This window comes from Podarcis muralis, chromosome 3 (genome assembly GCF_964188315.1).
Source record: "Podarcis muralis chromosome 3, rPodMur119.hap1.1, whole genome shotgun sequence".
NCBI lineage: Eukaryota > Metazoa > Chordata > Lepidosauria > Squamata > Lacertidae > Podarcis > Podarcis muralis.
Window position 1 is genome coordinate 15,958,065 of NC_135657.1, and position 24,242 is coordinate 15,982,306.

Here is a 24,242-nt window from a genome sequence, read left to right on the forward strand (position 1 = left end):
ATGCAAAAGAACTGTGAGCTCCATTCCATTCTGGTGCTCAAAACAGCTCCACCTTCCAGGCCCGATTCTTCCTTCTTAGAAAGCTACTTTTACTTGATTTGCAGTATTGACTGCACTGTAAATTCCCCCCTTCCTTTACCCACCTGTAGTTCTCACTCAGTCAATATTGTAAATAAGGGGTAAGTGGGGAAATCTCAGGTCAGGGGGCCAAAAGCAGTCCTCCAGGCCACTGTATCTGGCCCTCAAAACCTTCTCTAGTTATCTTCCACCCCAGGCCATGCCCCTCACTGCTCCCTTGAGTCCTTCTGTTTGTGGCTGGAGAGCGTTCTTGAACTGTGGTTACACCTCTTGCCTACTACAGCTGTTGCTCTACCTATTTTTTCCTCTGGCCCCTGGAAGGCTTCCCAGGAGGAAATGCGGCCCTCAAGCTAAAAAGGCCTCCCCACCCCCATTGTAAACTGCTGAACTAACAGAGTCTCCACACAGATGTAATAAGGCATGGGAGAACATTTCTAGCAATAGTGAGCACCATGTCCAATTCTGTTTTCCTGCTGTTGCTTATTTAAATATTTCTATATGCAGCGGAAATAAAACAAGGAGTAACAGTTTAAACCATGATGCATTGCATTTATTTAAGGGCAACCATTTCAAAATTCGAATACCATAGAAAATTTTCAGCATATCCACAACCCCATCATAGGAGAAAACCACTCAATAAGTAACATGCAAGTAAGTCCTAGCTGGGAAATAACATTTTGTTCTGGTCTCCAGTATTTAACATGGCACCTGCCATTGTGAGAAACAGGACGCGGCATCACCTCCTTTGGCAATGGCCTTTGGCCGAGTGCAACTGTGCACTTCCAACCTGAGTTCAAACGGCTCCTTGTTTAGATTTTCTCATGTCACGCAGCTAGCTTTGTTTGGGAAAGGATTTCGTTCACATAGCTGTTGTTTTTTGCCCCGACTTCATCTTTCAGCTGCTTCAGTTTGGTTCTGATGTCCTCCTCAGACATGTCCGCCAGTGGCAATGCTTTCACATTAGAAAGGAAATCCTTGATTATTTTTTCACCTTCCTAGAAAGGAAAAGAAAATGATGTTCAGCCTCTGATTTGCGTCCTCTGCAGCATGGGTGGGGAGCCTGCTGCACCATTTCTAAGCCCCTACGAAGGCATTCATCTGGCACTGAAAATAGCAATTTCAACAACCCAGGGTTTGTGGATCAATGACTTAAAATGGCAGAAAATGGCAAATTAAGCAGATGTGATACACAGAAGATCTAGATTCAGACTCCTAGTTAAAGTGTGTGTGTGTGTGTGTGTGTGTGTGTGTGTGTGAATACTGATTGTTATCACAGAATCTATTTGCTTTGGCTGCTGCACCCAAGTGATTTATACAAGTCCTGATAGCCTTTAATTCCTAATACTGTGTGTAACTGATGAGATGAGCTTTAGTCCATAAAACCCCAGGCTACAATAATCCGGTTCATTATCTTAAGGTGCAACTAGAGTTTCCTTGCTGCAGCAAACTGACATGGCTACTTCTCAAAATCAGTTCACAAAGCGTTCTTTACAGTTCTGTTTATACCATTCAGCAAACGTGTCTGGACAGCATCAGTCTAACTGAAGAAATCAGGGAAGAAATTTGCAGACTGAAAAGGATTAAGAATTAAACACACATTGGCGAGTGAGCTTTTGCAAGCCAGTGCTTCAAAAACACAGAAAGTATCATCTGAGCAGTTGTTAATGCAGCAGCTGTTGCTCACCCACAAATCATCATCTTAAAGCAAAGAGGCCGCAGAATGCAAAACTCTCAGTGATGCAGTAAGCTAAATTTCCTGGTTTTGGAGGAGATGGCTCAGGGAGCTCAAAGTGGTATCAGTCTTCTGATAAATGACATAGAGAGACAGGGACCCCTGGATGGTTAAGTCCAGTCAAAGGCAACTATGGGGTGTGGCACTCATCTCATTTTTCAGGCCAAGGGAGCTGGCATTTGTCCACAGACAGCTTTCTGAGTCATGTAGCCAGCATGACTAAACCGCTTCTGGCGCAATGGAACACCGTGACGGAAGCTAGAGTGCACAAAAAACCCCGTTTACCTTCCTGCCACAGTGGTACCTATTTATCTACTTGCACTGGTGTGCTTTCCAGCTGCTAGGTTGGCAGAAGCTAAGACAGAGCAACAGGAGCTCACCCCGTCATGGGGATTCAAGAGACAGGAAGGCAGGCAGAGTATACTATGCACCCTATAATGTTTTTTTGTGGGCACCATTCCAGGGGCAGTGGTATCACTTAAGAGGCTCTTGTTGACAAATCCGTATCTAAATCTTGTAGATACATTATAGAAAAGGGGGAAAGAAATGATTTCAACAAGTGTATGACAGTTAGCAAACCTGCTTCTCTTTGTAGAAGTTCCTGGCTGGTGGCTCTTCCTCCTCGGCCTGTGGATTTCCAACGGTCTGGAACTCCCCCAACTCCAAGGCCTTTGTCTTGGCATTCTCTATCACATGCTTGGGAAAAGCAGCTAGCTCTGCCACGTGGATGCCAAAGCTCTGGTCACAAGGCCCTGGAAGAAGCATCACTGGGGTCAGTCCTCAAAAGGTGAAAGCACAACCTGTGCATCTGATTCCATGCTGCGTATTTCAGAAAGAGGGGGGACTGACTGCCTGAAAAGTGATGTCCGGGTCAAACTCCGCCCCAATTTCTAGCAGTTAAACATAATCCTGCTTGAGCTGGGGAAATCTGAAACTCAGCCTGGGTCAGGGGGTTTCAAACCCCATTAAAGTGAACATTGCTAAGAAGCAGTAAGTTATCAAAATGGGACAAGAGTACAAAAGGAAAATGTCCATTTGGGGTTGCAAAAGCATCGTGCGTCAACCATTAAAAGTAATTTGCGGGGGCCATAAATTGGAAAGGATTCAGAGGACAGGAATGGAAAAGGGCACCGAAATATGTACATATCTGGCCCAGAGCCAAGCAATGTTGGGACACCCCCAAAAGAGGAGTAGCTTGGAAACTTCCATTTAAGTTAACGGTGGCTTCCTGTGTCATTCAAAACAGGAAGGGTGGCTAACATTAACCATGGCTGCTTCAACAAGCCAGTTTCTCAAAGTAGTTTAAGTAGGCTTGTTTGAAACCAATCAGCTAGTGTGGGTTAACCACAGTTTGCCCTCCAGGTGATATGACAGGCTGCTAACTAAAAGTGAAAGCTTCCCAACTCCTCTTCCTGGCCAGGTGGAGGGGTGGGGGAGCACATGAGTCCAGTGTTCACAATACACTAAACTAGGACCAGGGAATCTATGGCTCACCAGGTGTTGCTGAACTCCAGTTCCCATAATCCCTGACCACTGGCTAAGTGAGTTGGATTCCAACAATGTTTGGAAGGCCATAGGTTTCTCACAACGCCAACCTTCCCCCATGTGGTGCCTTCCAACTTCCATCAGCTCCAGCCAGCATGGCCAACAGGCAGGGATGATGGGAGTCGTAGTCCCAAACATCTGGAGGACATCAGACTGGTGAAGGCTGCTCTACAGTAAACAAGGTGGATTTGTTCCAGGGATCTGAAGCGAGCCTCACCATTTTTCACACGATACAGCATTGTCAGCGTGTCCTCTGTGGTTAGCGCTGTGACGTGCAAGTTATTCACGGTGGGGATCTCGTCAGCAAGTGCGGTCAGTTCGTGAAAATGAGTGGCAAACATACAAAACGCTCCAATTTTGCTGGCAATATATTCCGAGATTGCCCAGGCCAATCCAAACCCATCATAGGTAGATGTTCCTCTCCCAAGCTCGTCAATGATTACCAATGAGTTTTCTGTTGCAATCCTAAAACCAGAGGCAATAAAGTTGTCAAAAGTGGTACAGCTTCAAAACTAAAAAGGCAAACTACACCCCTGGCCCCTGAACAATCAAGGACACACAAATGCTACTTCCTCAACATTCCTCTCTTTTAAGAGCCTCCTCCAGATAACATTCCCTCTATTTCCAAAGTTTAGAACTCTTGTGTAGGACTCCTGTGTAGCCCAAACACTCCAAAAGTACTTCAGGGACTGAGGATGCTCAGTAGCCAAAGAATGTAAATGTCTGAATTTCATGGGAAGGAAGGTGAAGAACCTACGTGTGGAATGTAGTGTGGAGAGAATCAGAACCTACAGGGTTAAGAGGTTCTGTGTGACGTCTCACATTCTGAGGCGTGGTTTACTGAGGGGAGTGTTTCCTGTTTCTCAGTTCTGTTCCGTTCGCAACGGAGAGAGACGAGCAAGATGAGTGCTCAATCACCAGGAAAGATTTAAGAGTTGTTTTTCTACACGAATAAAGACTTTTAGAAGATAAGGAAGACACCGTGCGTGCAGTCTGATTTATCACACACACACGCACAGCAACAGTCTCACGCTGCGTGCACTCTGCTACAGTAGCTGACCGAAGAGCTGAGGGAAGCGCGTGGGCTCCATTTACAGCTACGTAAATACCCGAAGATGTAGTGTCCTAGAGAAGGGTACTGATATCCGACTATGGGACTGAACAGGAACACAGGATACTGAAACATTTTGCTGTAGGTCCCATTTGTTCCCAATAATACTGAACTAAAACGGCAATCAACTTAGAAGCAAAATGAGCCCGTTGTTTTCTTCCTATGTTTGGAGACTTCTGAGATTCTCAAAAAGATACTACAGTGGTACCTCGGGTTACGTGCACTTCAGGTTACATATGCTTCAGGTTACAGACTCCACTAACCCAGAAATAGTACCTTGGTTTAAGAACTTTGCTTCAGGATGAGAACAGAAACGGCATGGCTGCGGCGCGGCAGCAGCAGGAGGCCCCATTAGCTAAAGTGGTGCTTCAGGTTAAGAACAGTTTCAGGTTAAGAACGGACCTCCGGAACAAATTAAGTACATAACCAGAGGTACCACTGTATTCCAGTTGCTGTGGCCAGTCTCAGAGAGTATCTGTCCTGTGCACAAAACAGATCACAAGCACCTTGGGGAGTGGGGTCACTAAGCTTGTAGAAACACTTGGGGCTTCTGGCAAGCAAGGTTTGCAAACGGAGGTCTTACCTAAGGATGGCAGACGTCTCCAACATTTCCGCCATGAAGGTAGACACGCCTTTCAGCTGGCTGTCTCCAGCTCCTACCCGAGCCAGGATGCAATCGACAATGCTTATCTCTGCAGAGTCACATGGCACAAAACAGCCAATCTGGGCCATGAGAACAATCATCCCTGTCTGGCGGATGTAGGTGGATTTCCCTCCCATGTTTGGACCTGCAGAGCAAGTAGCAGCAGGAAATTAAGCGGCATTTCAAGCAGGAGGAGTAAAGGTCTTCTTGACAACCTAATATGCAACTTCAGTTTAACATACTGTGCTGTTTTTTAATTTAAACTACTTAGTATTTCAAAAATCTGTATGCGGCTTACACTGTACATGATATAAAAAATGTATCTATTGAAGCAAAATGCTACCTAAAACCAACAAAACAATAATTCTGATTAAATACAGCTATTCTTCAATGTCCTTCTTCATTAACTTTTGATTAATTATCATATTCATAAGCTGTTCTACCTTGTCAGTGAGCGACACCACCACCAATGCAACCATGGCTGTTCCATCTGCATTTTATGAAAATCACTTCCACTGATTTGCATGTTGGGTCAGTTTTGCACTGGTTGTCAGTCAGACTTCAAACTTGAAAGCTGGAACGCTAAGGCTTGCCTGAAGATTGCTTCCCCATTTCAAATCAAAACACCCACCTAAATGCAGAACGCTCGTCTGCAGAAATTATTATAGGCTCATTTCTTCTCTGTTTTGAGGCCGGGATACAGGCTTATTTTAAAAGCATCCTCATAAATAACACGTACACATACAACACAGAAGATGGAGGCAAGAGGGGAAACAGGCATGGCATATAAACGAAGTTTTTACCGGTAATGATATGGAACATCTGCTTGCCCTTCTCAAAGGTCACATCGTTCGGGATGAAGGAAACGTCATCTTGAACTTCAATGCAGGGGTGTCTTGAGGCTTTCAGCACAATCTTCCCTGTCCCCTTTTCCAGAATTGTTGGGCGTACGTATGGGGTCGGCGCTGCATTTGACGCATGAGCAAAACTGACAATAGCATCCAGCTGGGCTATGACATCACTCAGGATCTGTATGGGCTCCTTATACCCTGTTGGAAAAGCACAGGCTCAATGCAGCTTCCTGCTTTGCAGAAATCTAAAAGGAATCCAGACATTATTCTGGCACTGCCACCCGCTTCTATCAACTTCTACCATCCTAGCACACAATGGGAATTCTAGCTGGTGGTGTGATAAGCCAACTTGCAGGTGAGAACATAGAACACTTTTCTTTCTTTGCATTTGAATATCCCAAGGTGGGGGCGGAGGGGGAGGTCAATTGGGGTCCTGCCTTCATGGTTGCAGGTGCAGCCGTTTCAGTTATGCAATATCCTTGCACCTCAGTGAAATGTGTTGCTGTCCCCTCTGGCTGAGTGGTCCCTCTCCCTGCAGGCTCAGTGTCCACACAGGAATCTGCATTATACGAAGTCCTATCAAGGGTCTATCTAGCTGAGTACTGTTCATACTGGCTGGCAGCTGCTCTCCAGGGTTTCAGACAGCAGACGTTCCCTGTCCTATCTGGAGATGCTGGGTTCTGAATCTGAGACCTTCTGCATGCAAAGCAAATGCTACACCTCTCCCTTACCGCTTTCATTTCACTTTAAAAAAACAGCCAGACTAAATAGCCACACCTATTTCACTACATTAAAAAAGGACACATAAACCAGTGTGGCACAAGTCTAGGTAGTGTGTATGGAAGTCCTGGGCTGCCCGGACGACAAGACCTGCCCCCTTCGGCCTCGCTGGGGTGGTCCAAATGAAAGCAGAGCAATATGTTTAGACCAGCTTGGCTGCAGGAGTTGCCAGAAGGAGGCGCACAAGGTGCCATCCAACTATCGTAGGGACTCCACTTTGGATTTGTCCAGGGCTTACTCTTTAACCTTTTCTTCTCCCAAAGATGTCCCACAAGCTAGCAGGTACGGGTTGTTCCTCAGGGTTTGCTCCCAAAGCCTTTCTCAGGAACGAGTCTAGCCACAAAGCAGCAGAGGTTTAGGATCAGGGTTTTCCTTCTCCTAGATGGGCTCCCTTCCCAGGTTGACAATCCCCATGTGCCCCTCACTTCCCTCTACAGCACGTGCAGAAACAATCTTCTTGAATATTGGACCCGCTACTGGCCTAGTCTGTTCAATCCGCAGGAGCCTGACTTCGCATGCAGAGGATAAAAAGGTAAAGGTACCCCTGCCCGTACGGGCCAGTCTTGACAGACTCTGGGGTTGTGCGCCCATCTCACTTAAGAGGCCAGGGGTCAGCGCTGTCCGGAGACACTTCCGGGTCACGTGGCCAGCGTGACAAAGCTGCATCTGGCGAGCCAGCGCAGCACACAGAAACGCCGTTTACCTTCCCGCCAGTAAGCGGTCCCTATTTATCTACTTGCACCCGGGGGTGCTTTCGAACTGCTAGGTTGGCAGGCGCTGGGACCGAGCAACGGGAGCCGCGGGGATTCGAACCGCCGACCTTTCGATCGGCAAGCCCTAGGCGCTGAGGCTTTTACCCACAGCGCCACCTGGATAGTCAAGTCTTAAACACACACTACCACAACTGCAGTGCTCATCAGGAACAGTATCTTCCCCCAACCCCCCATCCTCTCCTGACATATATACACTAAGTGCAACCCTCAGCCATGAAGGCTCCTGAAATCCTCAACCACCAGTACTCAAAGTGAAGCAAACTAACCCAAACCACCACTTAAGTCGCTGAGGATGTCTGGGCCATAAAAAGTGTTCTGCCCCTAATAAAAAGGTAAAGGGACCCCTGACCATTAGGTCCAGTCATGGCCAACTCTGGGGTTGCCGCGCTCATCTCGCTTTATTGGCCGAGGGAGCCAGCGTACAGCTTCCGGGTCATGTGGCCAGCATGACTAAGCCGCTTCTGGCAAACCAGAGCAGCGCACGGAAACGCCATTTACCTTCCCGCCAGAGCGGTACCTATTTATCTACTTGCACTTTGATGTGCTTTCGAACTGCTAGGTTGGCAGGAGCAGGGACTGAGCAAAGGGAGCTCACCCCGTTGCGGGGATTCGAACTGCCAACCTTCTGATCGGCAAGTCCTAGGCTCTGTGGTTTAACCCACAGCGCCACCCGCGTCCCTGAGTCTGCCCCTAATAATGACACCCAACTCCGTCCGTCCCCCCTCAACTTCAGGTGAAGCACTGCATTCCTTAAAAATATGCCTGAAGGCAGTTACTGACTGCATAAGGGATAACAAATGGAAGCTTAATCCAGGCAGTAAAGAAGTGATAATGATGGGACAGCCCAAAACTATCCTAGCAGAGTTAGATCCCCCACTAAGGATGAGATTTGCAACCAGGGGTTGCTCCTAAACGCTGAACTTCTGTTGGATTCTCAGGCGGCTGCAGAGCCTAGGAGTGCATTTTGCTGGGTTAAGCTAGTGAGCCAATGTGATGCTCTTTTCAGATAAAGAGTTGAACTCAGTCCCTCATGCTTTAGTAACCTCCCACACAAGTGACTGAAACACGACCTACATGTATTCTATGTTTCAAGAAGCAGCTAGCGCAGAATGCTGCAGCTCATCTGGTTACGGAAGAAGCCTCAGTGAAATATTCCAGATCTAGCTCATCTGCAGTGGCTGCCTGGCCCGGTCGCTTCCAGGCCCAGTTGAAATTGCTGCTGCTGATCTTTTAAAGTCTGCATCAGAGCTGGGGAACCTCAGGCCAGGGCCTTGATACAGCCCTCTTCACCCCAGGCCATGTCCTCTCACCCCTAAGCAGCCATGTTCCACTCCCAAACTGTCCTTTAATTGGGTTCGTGAACTGATAATACCTATCGCATGCCTAGATGGAGAGCTGTGGGGCAGTGGGACTGAGGCTAAAGAGCAATGAATGTAAATTTGGCTTTTGTGTGGTAGGCTGTTTCTACACCCACAACCAACCACCCACACACCCTTTCTATTCTCCATCCTGGGAAGTGAAGAGACACTATCAGAGCTTATTTCAGCCAGGATAAAGCACTCAAAGACAGTGTAAAGCAGGGGAAGTTGGGGTGCTGCCTGGGAAAGTCCCATGAGCCAGATACTGAGGTTTGGGGGGCTGCATTCAGCCCCTGAGGTTCCCCACCCTGTTGTAGCATCAAACCAAGATATGGTACTACGCCTGAACAGGGTCATGGAGTACTATAAAGCACTAGTTGTAGGCTGCGCCAAAGTATCATTAAGCTCCAATTAAGCATTTGAAACCAACTACACTCAGAGCCTGTTGACACTACTCAGGAAGGATCCTGCCGCTTATATGCCAAGTCCTAAAGTATGTAAGCGATGTCAGGTGACAACATTTTAGCACTCAGAAAGCTCATTCTGCAAGTGCACACCAGGGAAATCACTCTTGCACATTTTAGTATTCTCTCTGGAAAGTTTTCCAGCGCAAACCTTCGCCATCTCATTGAACTGGTAAAGAGCAAGGGCTAATTAAACTGCTGTGAGCAACCCTGGCTTTGAAAAGGCATATCACTAGCTGTTAACACTGAATGCATAAATTGGTTGACAAGACAGACCTGCTGTCTCTCTATTATACATAAAACCTTCCACAGGGACAGAATTTGATCTTCTTGACAGCATCATTCTCTCCCCCACCCGCCCCGCCCAAACAAACACCCCAATTCACTTTCACAACGCCTCCCAACTGTGCATTTTATTGCCCCAAAAGATCTTCTAACTACCATGCAACGATGTCTGGCCAGATGTTCAGAGACCAGTTTCTACCCACAAAAGGCTACTGGGGAAACAATTATAGATAATTGCCCTGGAAGGAGAAGTTAGGGAAGGTGGGTGGTGTTAGCTAATGCAGTTAAGAAAACCACCACTAATGTATTCACTGAGACGTTTGCAATTCTGCTCCCATGCACCCACAAAGCTAGGAGGCATTCACTCAAGCAGCTTTTCCTGAAACTGCTGCTGAACATGCTAGCGTGCTCCAGTAGAGCCACTTCGGCTTTGGGTCAAACCAGATGAGATGGAGATTCAGTCACAGATTTCCTGATTCTAGTTTTTGTTCATTTTTTTACACATGGTGGTAGGGTACTTTTAATTTTCCCATAACAGGCAGGAAAGGGGCACAGGAAGCTGCCATATAATAAAGTCAAACCACTGGTCAATCCTACTATGTACAGCCTACAAACTGACAGGCGGAGGCTCTCTGGAGATTGTACAGAATGCTGCCATTCTGCTTGCGCAATGGACTTTCGATTGCTCAGTTAATCTCTCCCCTACCTCCCAGCTCCTGTGCAACTCCCCATGCACCCTCAAAAAACCGGCTCGCGGGGGCGGGGTCCTCCCAGCCCCTTCTTATCTCTCTTCCCACAACTTCCCTTAGTGTTACCTCTACTACAGAAATTTTGATTGTAAGATCCTTTGGGGTAGGGAACTGTATTTTGCCTATGTAATTCTGTAAAGTGCTTTGTACATTTCACGTCAAGCGATAAACACAAGATGTAGTCAAACAAAGAAGCCAGACGATTCCACAGCTAAACTAAACACCAGAGCACCCACAAATGAAGAATGAAAAGATTAAACGGTGCAATCTATTTGTTCGTTCATTAAGCAGATTAAAAATATGAATTTTATGCAGGCTTTTTATTAGAGCTGTCCTCAGCGAAATTGATTCAGCACCAACTAAATTACTTGCGTCTTTTTGCCAGCTCGATATAAAACAGTCACCACAGAGGCCATGCCAAGTTCCTTCCTTTTGCAAGATGAAAACTGGGCTAAAATGGACAGACTATGGCCGTGTTTACACATTTGAAGGACTATGATGCCTTTTTAGACAGTCATGGCTTCTCTCAAAGAATTCTGGGAACTGTAGTTTGTCACAGAGCTACAATTCCCAGAGTTCCCTGTGAAGAAGGACTGATTGTTAAGCCATTATGGGACCTGTAGCTCTGTGAGGGGGAATAGGGGTCTCTTAGCAACTCTCAGCGCACTCAACAACTATAGCTCCCAGAATCCTTTGGGAGGACGCCATGACTGTGGTATCACAGCACTTTAAATGTATGGTTTGGATGTGCCCTGTGATATAAATCAAGCTTTGGCTGCAGATATCTTAGTAAGCTGGACCCCTTCAGAGGCCATCTAATTCAGCTTTAATCCAATCACATGGCAAATACAGCAGCCAGCACAAGGGGGGGGGGGGTTGGTTGTATGAATGCACCATTAAACAAATTGATAAAACCTTTAAAAAATGACAATCTTAGCTGACAATGTATTTCTTTTCTTATTCATTTATTTATTTCCAGCCATTTTACCTAAGCGGTGCAGTATCAATACCTCTCAGCACGTTTTAACACCTAAAGCAGGTGGTGTTATAATCAACACTTCCGTTTCACTCAAAACAGCTGGCAGCAAAATGCAAACGCAGCGCACAAAGGTAAAACGCTACGAGGCCCAATCTCACACACTAAACGAGGCTAACTGTTTGAACAACACATTCCTTTAGCTGCCGTGCCCAAGTGCTTGGGCGCCCGCTGCGCCCAAGCATTTAAGCAATCTGGAACAGCTTACGCAAGAGAAAACCACAAGTCTTTCTCATCTCTATCACCATCTTACTCATGCTAAAGCTGCCTGCACATCAGTGCCCTGTCGGAACAGGATTTGAGGGTTCCCGTTGCTTGAATCTACATCCGATTCATGAGCGCAGAGATCTCTGCAATGGCGCCCCTTTAGGACACTTAGGGGTGCAGAGATGCAAACTGTCACATTAAAAATCACAGGACATGTACACGTGCCAAAAATAATAGATCAGTGACAAAAAATGGCACCAGCATGTTTTAAAGCAAAGAATAGTATTTGGATATAAAATACTATTCCTACCAGTTTTAAAGCCCTCTCTAGACATTGATTGAGATGCTGCGACCTCAGACAACTGATGCTCAGAGCTGCTAGCATGCTCACTTTTGTTTCTAGAAGCGAGACCACCCAACCCGCCACTGTCTGAACAGCCGTGGTGTCAGGAAATGTTCCTGGAAAACCAGAACAGGGAAAGGAAACCAAGGTGGAAGGAAGGCTACGGTTCTGAAGTGCCTTCTGTTTCATTAGCAGCAGTTGTGCCGACATCTGTAGCTGAGTGCTATATAATATCCAGAGGAAAACCCAACCAAGTTCTGCTTGGCATCTCTAAGCAGACGTACGGCTGCAGGCCATGTTGGCAAATTGTTTTCCGCAGTTAACGTAGTTTGTCCTCACCACAAGATGGGTCACATTTCTCTTTCAGAGAGGCCGCAGGCTGAGAGCAGACCAATTACTTTTGTACTCACTCCACAAATGGTGTGTGGGTGTTCTACTCCTGGTTAAAACATATCCTCGGAACATATCTGGCGATTCCATGTATAAGCACACAGTGTTCCTTACCTGAGGCAACGCCGATGATTTCCTTAACAACGATGGCCTGGCTTTTTTCATACTCTCCTCTGATACTTATGTATTCTTCATTGATGCTTTTCAGTTGACTGTGCAGGAACAAAAAGGGAAATGTTAGCAAACTTCCGCAACCTGGCAGAACACTTCACTGACTCGCACCCACCCCACAGGAAGTTTAGAGGACACTTCCATTGCCGTTTCGAAGCAAAGGCAGGGATATGTGTTCCACGCACATGTTAGAGAACTTCACCCCGTTCTTCTGGGTTTCCAAGACCTTATACTTCAGGTTGTTTCGCAGGACCTTCTCTTCTCTGTAGGTGATTCGGAAAAAATGCCCAAACTGGGAGTTGCATTCTAATTTGATGCTCTTGCCGGCTTCCAAACCTGTTTCATGGGAAGGGATTGGGGGAGAATAAAATCCATGACTGACTGTGGCATTATAAACACACAAATCACATTTTCGTTATCCCCACTCAGTGAGTCAAATTTCTCTCTTGGCTGGGTTTTGCTGCTTGATATTGTACCAGGCCACCTGCCGAGAAATTAACTCATAGTCACAGGGCTTGGAACAAGTCCTAACACCTAGCTCGCTAAGAGTTAGAGGAGTTTCAAACTGCGGTTCCACTCACCACTTTAGAAATCCCTCTACTGTAATGCCACGGAAACCTAAGATTATCCAAACTGGCAAGGAGAGGGTGCAGCTCTTATAGGAATGCTTTATTTATTGACACTGGATTGACAAGATCATCACAAAGGATAAACGCATGCCTGTACTTCAACCGTTCTGGCTGCTGCACCTCCAAAAGGATATTGTAGAGCTCAAAAAGGTGCAGAAAAGAGCAACCCGAAGTTATCAAGGGTCTGAAATACTTCCCTTACTAGGAAAACTTACATGGGTTGGGACTATTTAGTTTAGAAAAAGGGCAAGTGGGGAGAATGACTGAGATTTCCACTGTTGTGCATGGTGTGGAGAAGGTATAAATGCAGAAGTTTCTCTCTTTCTCACAAGACTCAGGGTCATGGGTTTGAGTCCCACGCTGGGCAAGATTCCTGCATTGCAAGGGGTTGGACTAGATGACCCTTGTGATCCCTTGCAATATAGTACAGTGGTACCTCGGGTTACATACGCTTCAGGTTACAGACTCCGCTAACCCAGAAATATTACCTCGGGATAAGAACTTTGCTTCAGGATGAGAACAGAAATCGTGCAGCAGCGGCAGCTGGAGGCCCCATTAGCTAAAGTGGTGCTTCAGGTTAAGAACAGTTTCAGGTTAAGAACAGACTTCCAGAATGAATTAAGTTCTTAACCCGAGGTACCACTGTACTAGACGCCAACGTTATCCAACAAAAGCTGAATGGTGAGAGATTCAGGACATACAAAGAAAGAGTCCTTCTTCACACAGTGCATAGTTGCAATGATAGCGTTTGATGGCAGCTTTAAAGCACTCATTCCACATCGCCTCATTTGCCAACAGATCTCTGTGTGTCTGCCAAAGAAAACCTGTGCACTGCGGGGGATTCTGGGTGCAGGAGAAGAGGTGTTCACTGAACAGAGACAAGGCGCTGGTCAAGTTTGCTGTGCTTCATGCAGGCATGAACTGACTAAGAGTGGACCTTAGAAGATATCCAGTTCTCCTCCTTTAACCATGTACTGTGGGAGAAGTTTCCAACAACAGGTTTGGTTTTTTGGTTTTTTAAAAAAGCAAGTGCACAACTGTATTTTAAACAGTGAGAATGTGAAGCATTTTTCAGCATCAGAACACAGACTGGAAGTGGCTTGGGGGGGGGGGGACTCTAAATCACTGTGTAGATAAAGTGTAGGTCAGGCCAACATACTTAGTTCCCTTGCTGCCGCCTTCAGCACACCCTGCATTTTCTCCTCTAGCTTATCCATATTCTCTCTCAGCTCAATGAGGCTCGGCTCAATGGAGGGTTTCAAGAGGTATTCGTGGCTCTCCACCTGGGATATGGAGAGAGAAGAGTTATCCACAGAAGAGTTAAAAGCAGCCGCCATGACCCTTCGGTCATATTACGAAGCATTTAAAACCCACCAGTTCATCTAAAGCAACTTCTGAGACCACATAAACTAAGTAACAAATGTGGAAGATTAAAACTCTTGATTAGATCAGTCTAAGTGTCAAAACAAGTATTTATCAAAATATATGTTAAGTTTAGGGGACGCGGGTGGCGCTGTGGGTAAAACCTCAGCGCCTAGGACTTGCTGATCGTCAGGTTGGCGGTTCGAATCCCCGCAGCGGGGTGCGCTCCCGTTGCTCGGTCCCAGCGCCTGCCAACCTAGCAGTTCGAAAGCACCCCTGGGTGCAAGTAGATAAATAGGGACCGCTTACTAGCGGGAAGGTAAACGGCGTTTCCGTGTGCTGCGCTGGCTCGCCAGATGCAGCTTGTCACGCTGGCCACGTGACCCAGAAGTGTCTGCGGACAGCGCTGGCTCCCGGCCTATAGAGTGAGATGAGCGCACAACCCTAGAGTCTGTCAAGACTGGCCCGTACGGGCAGGGGTACCTTTACCTTGTGTTAAGTTCACAGAACATTCTGGGGTTTGCAGCCTAAGGGCTGATCAACACCTTACATAAAATAAAAATAAATGAATGAATCACATGGTGAGGACTTTTACCTTTTTTTATTAAAAAAAAAGTTCAGTCACGTGAACTCTATGCATATCAAAAATGATATGGATTTGGGATGATTCTAATAAACATTTATGTCATAGAGAGATGTTAAACTTTTCAACAGTAGCTCCTCATTTAGAGATAGCGAGATGTCGGCATTCCGTAACAGATTTGTCCCTTGATTTGGTGTACTTGAGTTTGGGCAGTTGCTCAGGCAACTGACATGCCAAATCCGAGTGGCCAGGGGTAAAACGAACCCATTGTCTTTTCACGTAACTTAGCAACCATTTACTTCATATATGCAATGTGAGGACCATACAAGAATACCACCCAAGACACATGGCAATCTGCGGAGAGATTTTGGTTGGTTTTCATGTACATTCTTATATATTCTATATGTCTGCAATGAAATTCAAAAGCAGCTAACAAGCATTTCTCCAGAAAGATCAAACGGTGCAGTCACTGTCTGATCTTTCTTGAGAAACACGTTAGCTGTTTTTATTGCTCATCTTTTATTACTGAGTTTTGAAAATACAAAACATAAAAAAAAGAGTAGCACATCAGCAGGCTAGGCTAGAATCTCTCTCCACCAGTGTGACAATTCCTCACCTGCAGCCTGAAGCTGCCTAGCTCAGGAAAGACTCAAACCTTTGCCAATCTGGTGCCTCCAGGTGTTTTAGACTGAAACTCGTGGCCAGCAAATGTCAACTGAAGCTGCTGGGAGCTTCCATCCAAAACACCTGAAGGGCGCCGGAATACTCTACACTGAGATCCTGTTGAACAGGTAAGCTCAGACTGAAAAAGAACATAAAAATGTAAGATGAGCCTGAAGGACCAGGTCAAGCCTGTAAGCTGGACATGAGCGCAACAGTACTCCGCCAACCTGAGATTCCCAGCAACTGGTATTCAGAGGCATAACGCTGTCTTTTCCACCCGCCCAAAATGGCAGATCATCTGGAATGCAGATGAACTTCACACTCCAGTCACACTTAAATCTAAATCTTCTCCATGAGTTCCTCAGGAGCAATGATCTTTTGGGGCTACAAAGCACAGTATGAATTCTAAAGAAAGAATGAGAGTTTAGTCAGGCTGCCTTCGAGATCCCCAAAAGAGAACGCCAGAATAACACTTCTATGAACACTGCAGAAATCTAGTGAACAGATCTTAGGCAATAATATATTGCGATGTCAAACCACTTCTCACATATTTTCTTGTAATCAGGTTTGAATTACTGGATCACGTAGGGTCATGTCCAAAGGAACAATTTGTGCATAGTGTGTCAAGAACGGTGTTAATGCTAAATAATGCAGATGTGGTAGGAAGAACAGACTCAACAGATGCCACTAGTTCATACAATGCACCATTTATGTATGGAATCCGCAGCCACCAGGTGTTTTGAGGGCCACTAGACTGGATGACTTGACGGCGACGTCTCTGGGCTGCTTCTTTGTAGGTGATGAGCGTTAAGACACTCCCTTTTGGGTTTGGGAGACTGGGACAGCTGGGTTGGGATGAAGGGGAGGCGAAGGTGAGCCAGCCTTGCTTCTAAGTGATAGGTAGAATGCTGGGGTGCTGCATGTCTGGCGAGACCATGAGCACAGCTCACACATGTATATTAAGCACGACAGGCAATTGTGAGGCTTCACATTTTTACTGATTTACTCTTGTATTTACTGTGTTTTTATTCTTCTTTTGTATTAATCTGTTCACTGCTTTGTGGGCCTTTGGGTCCAAAAGTGGCACATAATAGCTATATGAATGGACCTCCAATGATAGAGAAAGCTAAGCGGCAGCAGAATGGGACAGCTATTGCCTTAATTGCCCTGCTTGAGGACTTTCCCATGGGCCACTGTGGAAAACTAGATGGGCCACTGATCTGACAAAGCAGACCTCTTCTTGGTAAACTTTCCATGTGGAAACAACGGCGCTGCCACTTCTAATAGCAGATTGCTGGAGCATATTCAAAACAAAACGGGTGTCCTCCTGGGGGGCTCACTTCTGCTTGGAAGGGCTTTTGTGAAAAGACGCAGCTGCTACTGTGATCGTTTTGTCAGAGAGATGCTCTAACATTTACCCAGCAGGGACACATTAGCAAAACAGAGGATGAGGTGGTCTACTGTATTCCCGAAACATCGGCCCAGCCTTCCAGATAAGTACGTAAGTCAAATCAATCAATTGAAAAGTTCATCAGCCGGCTGCCTGACCGTACCTAGACCTAGAGCAAGGGTCAAAAGGTAGCTAGATACAGGCAGGCAGGCAGGCAGGCAGGCGGCTGATTCCAAGGAAGTGGGTTTCTTCTCCAAATTGCTGAACAAATCTCAAATAGCAGCAAGTCATCAATGGCAAAAAGGACAATAAATAAGAAGCACAAGGTCTGACTAAGTATTAGATATATAGCAGCATGCAGAAATAACTGAAACAGGGCTATGGAGCTCTAGGTTCGAGGTCTACAAATTTCTAGCAGCCACACACAGTGGGATGAAAACCCAAAAGGCAAGCAAAATGATCCACCAATATGTTGTGCTACTAGATCTCATGATTGCTCTGCTAATATTTTAACTTCGAGGACAGACGCTCTATTGTTGCTGTTTTAAACTTCTGGATGTTAAGGGATGGGGGAAGGACTTTTGTGCACTGAAGGTTCAGCTATGTCAAAAAACATTTCCTACCTTACCAGGAATTGATTTTTGAAAACTCATCTCATGTTAGGTATAAGATAACATTCCTGAGGATCTATGCTTTTTTTTTTCTTTTTTCAAAAACAGATTCTAGTCCTCAAGGTGAGTCACTGCCTCTCTCAAAAGTACTTTTCTTTCTTTTCACCTTGTACCAGAGCATCCTCAGAAATGCAAATTGCTTTGTTTTTGGTTTCCCCTTCATAATATGTTATTAAAGCTTTTTCGCACTTTGATTCATCAGTTAACAAACAAGATGGTTTTCAATATCCAGAGACTGGTCCCTCCCATTCATTTGCCCTCACATGTTAACTTCAACTTATCATCTCTGCACTTTTCTGCCCATTTGAGAAATCCATATAATGGGTTTCTGAAAGCAAAATTCAAAAACCATCTTCTATTAAATCCATCCCTAGCATTTTTAGGAGAAAAAAATCCTTTTAACTTTAAGCTGCCACGTCCTTACGCTGCTCACACGTTATCTGTTAAAAAGCTATTTTCAAAACAGTCATTTCATCAGGGAAAAACGGGTTTCTCGTAGGTCACACTACTCAAAATGGGACGAGGGAACCTCGCTTTTACCAGAAGCTTTGGGGGAAATAACAAAAGAGGTGAAAGCCTTCTATCCCCTTCACTCCCAAACTTGTAAGGATGATGAAAAATTCATTACAAAAATGCTGGAAAGGACTTGTGTGCTTTCTGCACATCACATTGTAACCTGCATTGCAGCAAAGAAAAGCTATCTAGAGCCTGCAGGGAATGGGAGGAGGGACAGAGCTTTGTGATCACACTGTACTATCAGCAACTACAAAGAAGCCCTTTGCTTGCTTGCGGACCAGGAACAGCTGAATGCCACCACCGAGGAAGTCAAAATATTCCCAGAAAAGTGCAGAGCAGACCCCAAAGAGAAAACAGGGGAAGTGAAATTATCTTTCCCTACATCTCCTGGCAGCTACCTGGACTACATTCAGGGGCACACCAATTATTTTTCTCCGTCCCTCTTCTGCGCTACAGCTCAATGGCAAAGCACTTTCACTGCATACAGGCACTCCTGGCTCAGTCTCTACCGCTGCCAGCTAAAATGTTAGGGATGCAGGAAGCTAGCTTTGAACCAAGCCAGACCCTCGGGGTCCATCTAGCTTAGCACTGTCTGGCAGTAGCTCTCCAGGGTTTCAGCCAGGGAGTATCTCCCAGCTCATGCTGTTGACATTCCAGAGGATGCTACCTTGCAATGCCCTGCCAGAGAACGTGTTAGCTCAACTGTAAACGGCATCTTTCTACCACCCCAGTGCTACGCATCCCCAGCTGAACTCCCCTTCTTTTTTTTGCAGGTCTGAACCACTGCATTCACTTGGCCTTTACAAAGTTAACCCAAAGCCTAGGGCCTGAGTAACTTGCGATCCCTCGGCTCGAGATCAAGAGCAAGGTGACCATCCGTATGCTGGCGGCACCAGGCAATATTTCTCCTTTCCATTAGATTCTGGCAAGGGGTGGAAGTGCTGAATCAGTGCTTGGGTTCGGTTAATGGAGTGGATGAGGGCCAAACCTGAAAGACCACCTGCCCCTCTATGGACTAGTAAGTTCGCTTGGATCAGATGGGTAAATTCTACTTGCGGCACTGTACCCTACAGAATACCCTGCGGAACAATACCCTTCCTTCTGCCATCAGTTGTTTCACACGTCTTGTAAAAATATACACTTTCCATGAGTCATAAGACTGAATCCTGCTTTATACGATTTCCCTGAATCTGTTTTATTATACACACATACAAAACAATAAAGGGATATTGTTTTTACCCTGTACACAGTGTACACTGCTTAAGAGTTTTAAAAGTTAAGCAGTTAAGGTAGGCATGTAAAGAAAATACATAAAATAAACTGGAGCCCAGTCAAGAGATAATACTGGTATTATAAGCCAGTCAGAATTACTCCAAAGCACAACTGGAGCAGATCAAGGATGGGGCCACTCTGGGCCAACCAAATTCAGCTGTCTATGACCTGGTCCACATGCAAAATAGTATGGGATGGGATCCCACCTTTCTACCGCTGACATCAACCAAGAGACACTTCACCTCTGACTTCCAAGTGTAACATCCAAAACACATAGATGGTGCGACCAATTCCAGGATTTTATCTAGTAAACTGGGGTAGGCAACCTATGGCCCTCCAGATGTGGCTGGACTCCCAATTCCTACTTTTCCAAGTGCCCCATAATGCCAAATCCGCATTTGCAAGGAAATGTTCCTTCACTGGGTGGGGTAGCTCCTGTGCTCTGGGGGTCCCTGCCTACTGACATGGGGCAAGCACTCACACTTTATTGTTTTCGACACTGGCTGAAAGCTTTCCTGTTTGGGCAAGCCATTTGCTTTTAACTGGTTTGTGGGTTTTAGTTCTGTTCAGGGGCTGCGGCACAGTGGCAGACCAGCTACTATGCATGCAGAAGGTCTCTGACAGACAATGTGAGCTAAATAGACCAACAGCCTGGCTCAGTATAACACAGCTTCCTTTGCCCCAGCTGTAATTTTATTTTGCACACCACTTGGAGAGCTTATTGGTTGAGCAGTTTGTAAAAATTTCTCAAATAATAAATAAAATCTCAACCTTGAAAATATCTCCCCCTGGACACCCACCAAGGCTTGGAAGAGACTATAAGCTCCTTGTCACAGGAGGCTTGTGACATTGTTCTGTGAAGTGCAATGTACACAAGTGCCACTATATAAACTGCCATAATATATACACGCTACCTCACGCAATGTATCTGTGGCTCTATAAACCTAAGTCCGTGAAGCTGGAAGTTTACTCAGCGCAGGCCGAGCAATATAATTTGGTTGCTATGCCAACCTGCAGCTTTACCGTACCCTATTAAAGAGAATGATAGATTCTTACAGGTCTTAATGCGAAACACAAGGCCGTAGAATCAGAACCTGCGAGATCCCGCTTTCTCGCCCACTGCGGACAGTTTGCTGTTCCAGCAACCGCAGCTGCCCCTCCAACATCGGCCTTAATTAACTTCCATGGATTTTGGAAATGCAAACAAAACTTGGAGTCATGTGTCTTACTTGGCTTCATTTAAACTTATCTACTTTAATATATGGAGAATTTCTCGCCCTTTTGTTTTTGAAAGCAGGTGGGTAAAACCTAAGGGAATCCTCGACAGCAGAGAGACACTCAGGAGGAGTGGCTCACGGCAACAGGTCCCTAGCGGCGGCAGAACTGTCTTACTTGCTGCGAAGAGAAGCGGCAAGATCAGGCTGCACGAATGTACCTGCAGGAACATCAGGCTGGCAAAACAAGCAAATGCACTTTTTTTTTTTTTATTTCTGTGTCCTACAGGTTGCTGAATCCATTTTTCTTTGTGTGAACTTCTGATGGGGGTAGAGCCAGACTCTATACGTACAGCACTTAAGTTAACTTCCTATTTTCTCCTCATCCAGATTTCAAGTCGGCTGAATATCTAGGAATATCCGAAGCTTTATAACCAAGCCAGACCAACGGTCCATTTATCTCGGTAATGCAGACACTGACTGGCAGCAGCCCTCTGGGATTTCAGGAAGGGAGTCTTTCCTAGCCTTACCCGGAGGCACCAATGGGTGCCTTTTGAAGTGGGAACATGCTCTAACACTGACCTACAACCCTCCAGTCGCAACTTGACCCAGGCAGCCCAACAAACTTTAATTAACACACATGAAAAATCAAAGCAACCCTTTGTGGTAGGGACAACTCCTATTCAAAAGGATTCCCCAATAGCACTAACACTAACACTAACACACACACACACACACACACACTGTTCCTGTAGCATGTAACTGCATTTCAAGAATTAGTTAAGACCCATGTGTAGCTACTTGGGTATGCCAGCATCATGGTGCTGTGCACGTCATTCTGTGTTAGAGGCGCTCAGCTGCATTGGTTATGGGATGCGATTCCTGGATGTTGATGCTCTCACCTTGGAGAGGCAAGTTTCGTGTTGACAGCCTTCTGACAGGCTGGCCTTTCGTCCCAGCCCTATGATTTTATTCATTTATTAAGCTATTTATATACCGACAACTCAAAATATATCAAGTGAACGTACAACAATATATACGCGTATAATAAAGCCCAGCACACCATAAAACCAGTATAAAATAATCGTTTAAAGGATGGGCTAATCTAGAAAGTTTAGGCAGCTGCATAGGCTTGCCGGCCTTCAAACAGGTGTTCAAGAGATGTAAATAGGTATCTGCCGTGTCAATAAGATGAAATGATCACAGCACATTCACTGAAGGAATGTCTCTGCCCACTGAAAGTCGCCCCCACCCTGGCCACTCAGATCTTCAGAAGAGGACCCACCACATCTAATATATAAGGGAAGAGCCCTATGGCTGTCTGTAGCAGGGCCTTCTCTGTGGTGGCATAAAGTCTCTGGACCTCCCTCCCTAATAAACTCTGTGTCCATTACTCCCTACGTTTCTGAAGCACATCATACAGTTAGCTTCAACACGTGCCATACAGTACTGACGGGACAGATTTATGTTATAATCTGATTAATGCCAGTCCTTGGTGATTTTTTAAATTGTGCTGACACTTCGTTTCTTTTATGGCTGTTTTTAGTCATTTTGGCGGAACAGCCTTGAATAAGTTTTTAGAAAGGCAGGCTGAAAAGTTTAAATGTAGAAAAGTTGTGCATGCTGCTAATACCATCGGGTCATCATCCACCCAGCACATCTTTGACAGAACCAAGCCACATTATTCTGCTTCCTTTAGATTACCGTGTTCATGTCCAAAGTTTCATCAATCATATTTTGGAAATTGGAGAAGTCAGACAGCAGCTCCCTCAGAGGTCCTGTGAACACTGCTTGTACTAATGTCTTGCTGTTTTCTGAAAAAAAGGAAAAAGACAAACATGTATCATAATCACCATCAATTTATTCCTTGCCTTGTAAACTGCCATCTCAAGGCAATCTAAATATAAGATAATTAAAAACAGTTCAAAACGGCAAATATGTTTAAAGCAAGAATTGCTCTCTAAAGAGCAATACAGAAGCCAATTTTCAGGGAAAGGTGGCAAACACTGCAGAGACAATTTTAATTTTTTAAAAGACAACAGACACAATGTATTCCTCAGGCTGCCAAATTAAAGAGTGCTTTTAATATATATTTCAGACATCCCCATTTCATTTTCTTAGCTACTGGCACATTCAAATCAGAAAAGTACATCTGCAGAGGTCAAAATAGTCCATCCCTTTTCTTCTCTTAATGAGCAAGGCAGTTCTCTTAAGTTCACCATTTTGCTTTTTTTTTAAAAAAAGAATCCAACCTTCTACTTTAAATTGCCCTGAGAAGATACACTTATTAATATTGAAACCAGGAGTTGTGGGGTGGGGAGAGAGGTGGAAAATCCTCTGGATTTTGGACTACAATTCCCACCACCCCCAACCAGCTCTGGAGGGCACTGGCTTGGCAAACGCTGCTCTAAAATTTTAAAAAACTGGAGGAATAATTAGCCATGCACTTCACAAATTAGTCCTGCAAAAGCAACACTTTCTATGTGAAAAAGGAAGGAAAGAATGTGTTGTCCTTTTTAAAAAAACACAGACATAAAGACGTTTTCATTTGCCAAGGCTTCTCAGCATGTAAACTAGCTGCTTTTAATTGCCAGTGTTTTTTCCAGCCCTTGCGCTGCTTTTATAGCTTTTACAGCTAGTTTTATATGGAGCTTTTATTGCCTCTGCTGTTTTTCTTGCTTTGTGCTTGATGGCTTGATGCCTCCTCTTTTATGACAGCGCCTGAGAGTTGTGGGCTGCAGCCCTGGGCGGCAGGAACCTGATCCCAGGCCCACTCAAGAAGCAGAATGATATTGGGGGCAATTTCCTCCTCTAGCGCTCCTAGCCTAGATGGGCAGCCCCCACACAAACCCTGCAGCCCATGCTCTGAAAGCAAGGAGAGGCTTTGGCCCTCTAGGTATTGGTGGAGCTACAACTCCTATTATCCCAGCAAGCACAGCCAGGGACAAGTGGGAGTTGCAGGTCGGCAATATCTGGAGGGCTAAAGCCACCCCACCCGTGTCCCAATGGAATCCATATTACGAAGCAAGCAACTGTATTCAAGTGCTCGCTGCCTCTTGCTGGCTTAAGAAAATGGCTATTCCAGATATAGCACAACAGTGAAAATGCATCACCGTCAACTCTGTCCAGTGCTTCTATCACATTCGGTATCTGATTAACAGCCTGGTATATTTTGTAACAGTCCTGGAGTGTGGCTTTCTTGGGGAATTTTTTCGCTATCCGGTTGAAGTCCGGAAAGCGACGGAGCACGTCTTCTTGAAGAAACTGCCTCAGCTCTGCGTCTTCCACAAAGGCCTCCACCAAGTTTAGCCTGAGGGTGGGACAAGATGAAACAAAAAGAGACCAAAAAAATCAGTTCGTGCACACAGGGCTTTCGTAGCCTCCGGAGGCAACTACAATCGCTCTCTGTCCCCACACTTCTTCTTT

General features: G+C 45.5%; 1 protein-coding gene across 1 annotated transcript in view; it reads right to left on the reverse strand.

Annotated features, from left to right (window-relative positions):
• Positions 1–606: 606 nt before the first annotated feature.
• Positions 607–24,242, reverse strand: part of MSH2 (mutS homolog 2) — a 52,311-nt gene continuing 28,675 nt past the window's right edge. The window contains exons 7-16 of the mRNA XM_028725015.2: positions 23,930–24,126; positions 22,521–22,630; positions 14,305–14,428; positions 12,702–12,852; positions 12,460–12,557; positions 5,913–6,158; positions 5,050–5,254; positions 3,573–3,820; positions 2,390–2,562; positions 607–1,073 (exon numbers count right to left, since the gene is read on the reverse strand). Coding sequence (XP_028580848.2) covers positions 903–1,073; positions 2,390–2,562; positions 3,573–3,820; positions 5,050–5,254; positions 5,913–6,158; positions 12,460–12,557; positions 12,702–12,852; positions 14,305–14,428; positions 22,521–22,630; positions 23,930–24,126 — 1,723 coding nt within the window. The 3' untranslated portion in view covers positions 607–902. The remainder of the gene's footprint in view (positions 1,074–2,389; positions 2,563–3,572; positions 3,821–5,049; positions 5,255–5,912; positions 6,159–12,459; positions 12,558–12,701; positions 12,853–14,304; positions 14,429–22,520; positions 22,631–23,929; positions 24,127–24,242) is intronic.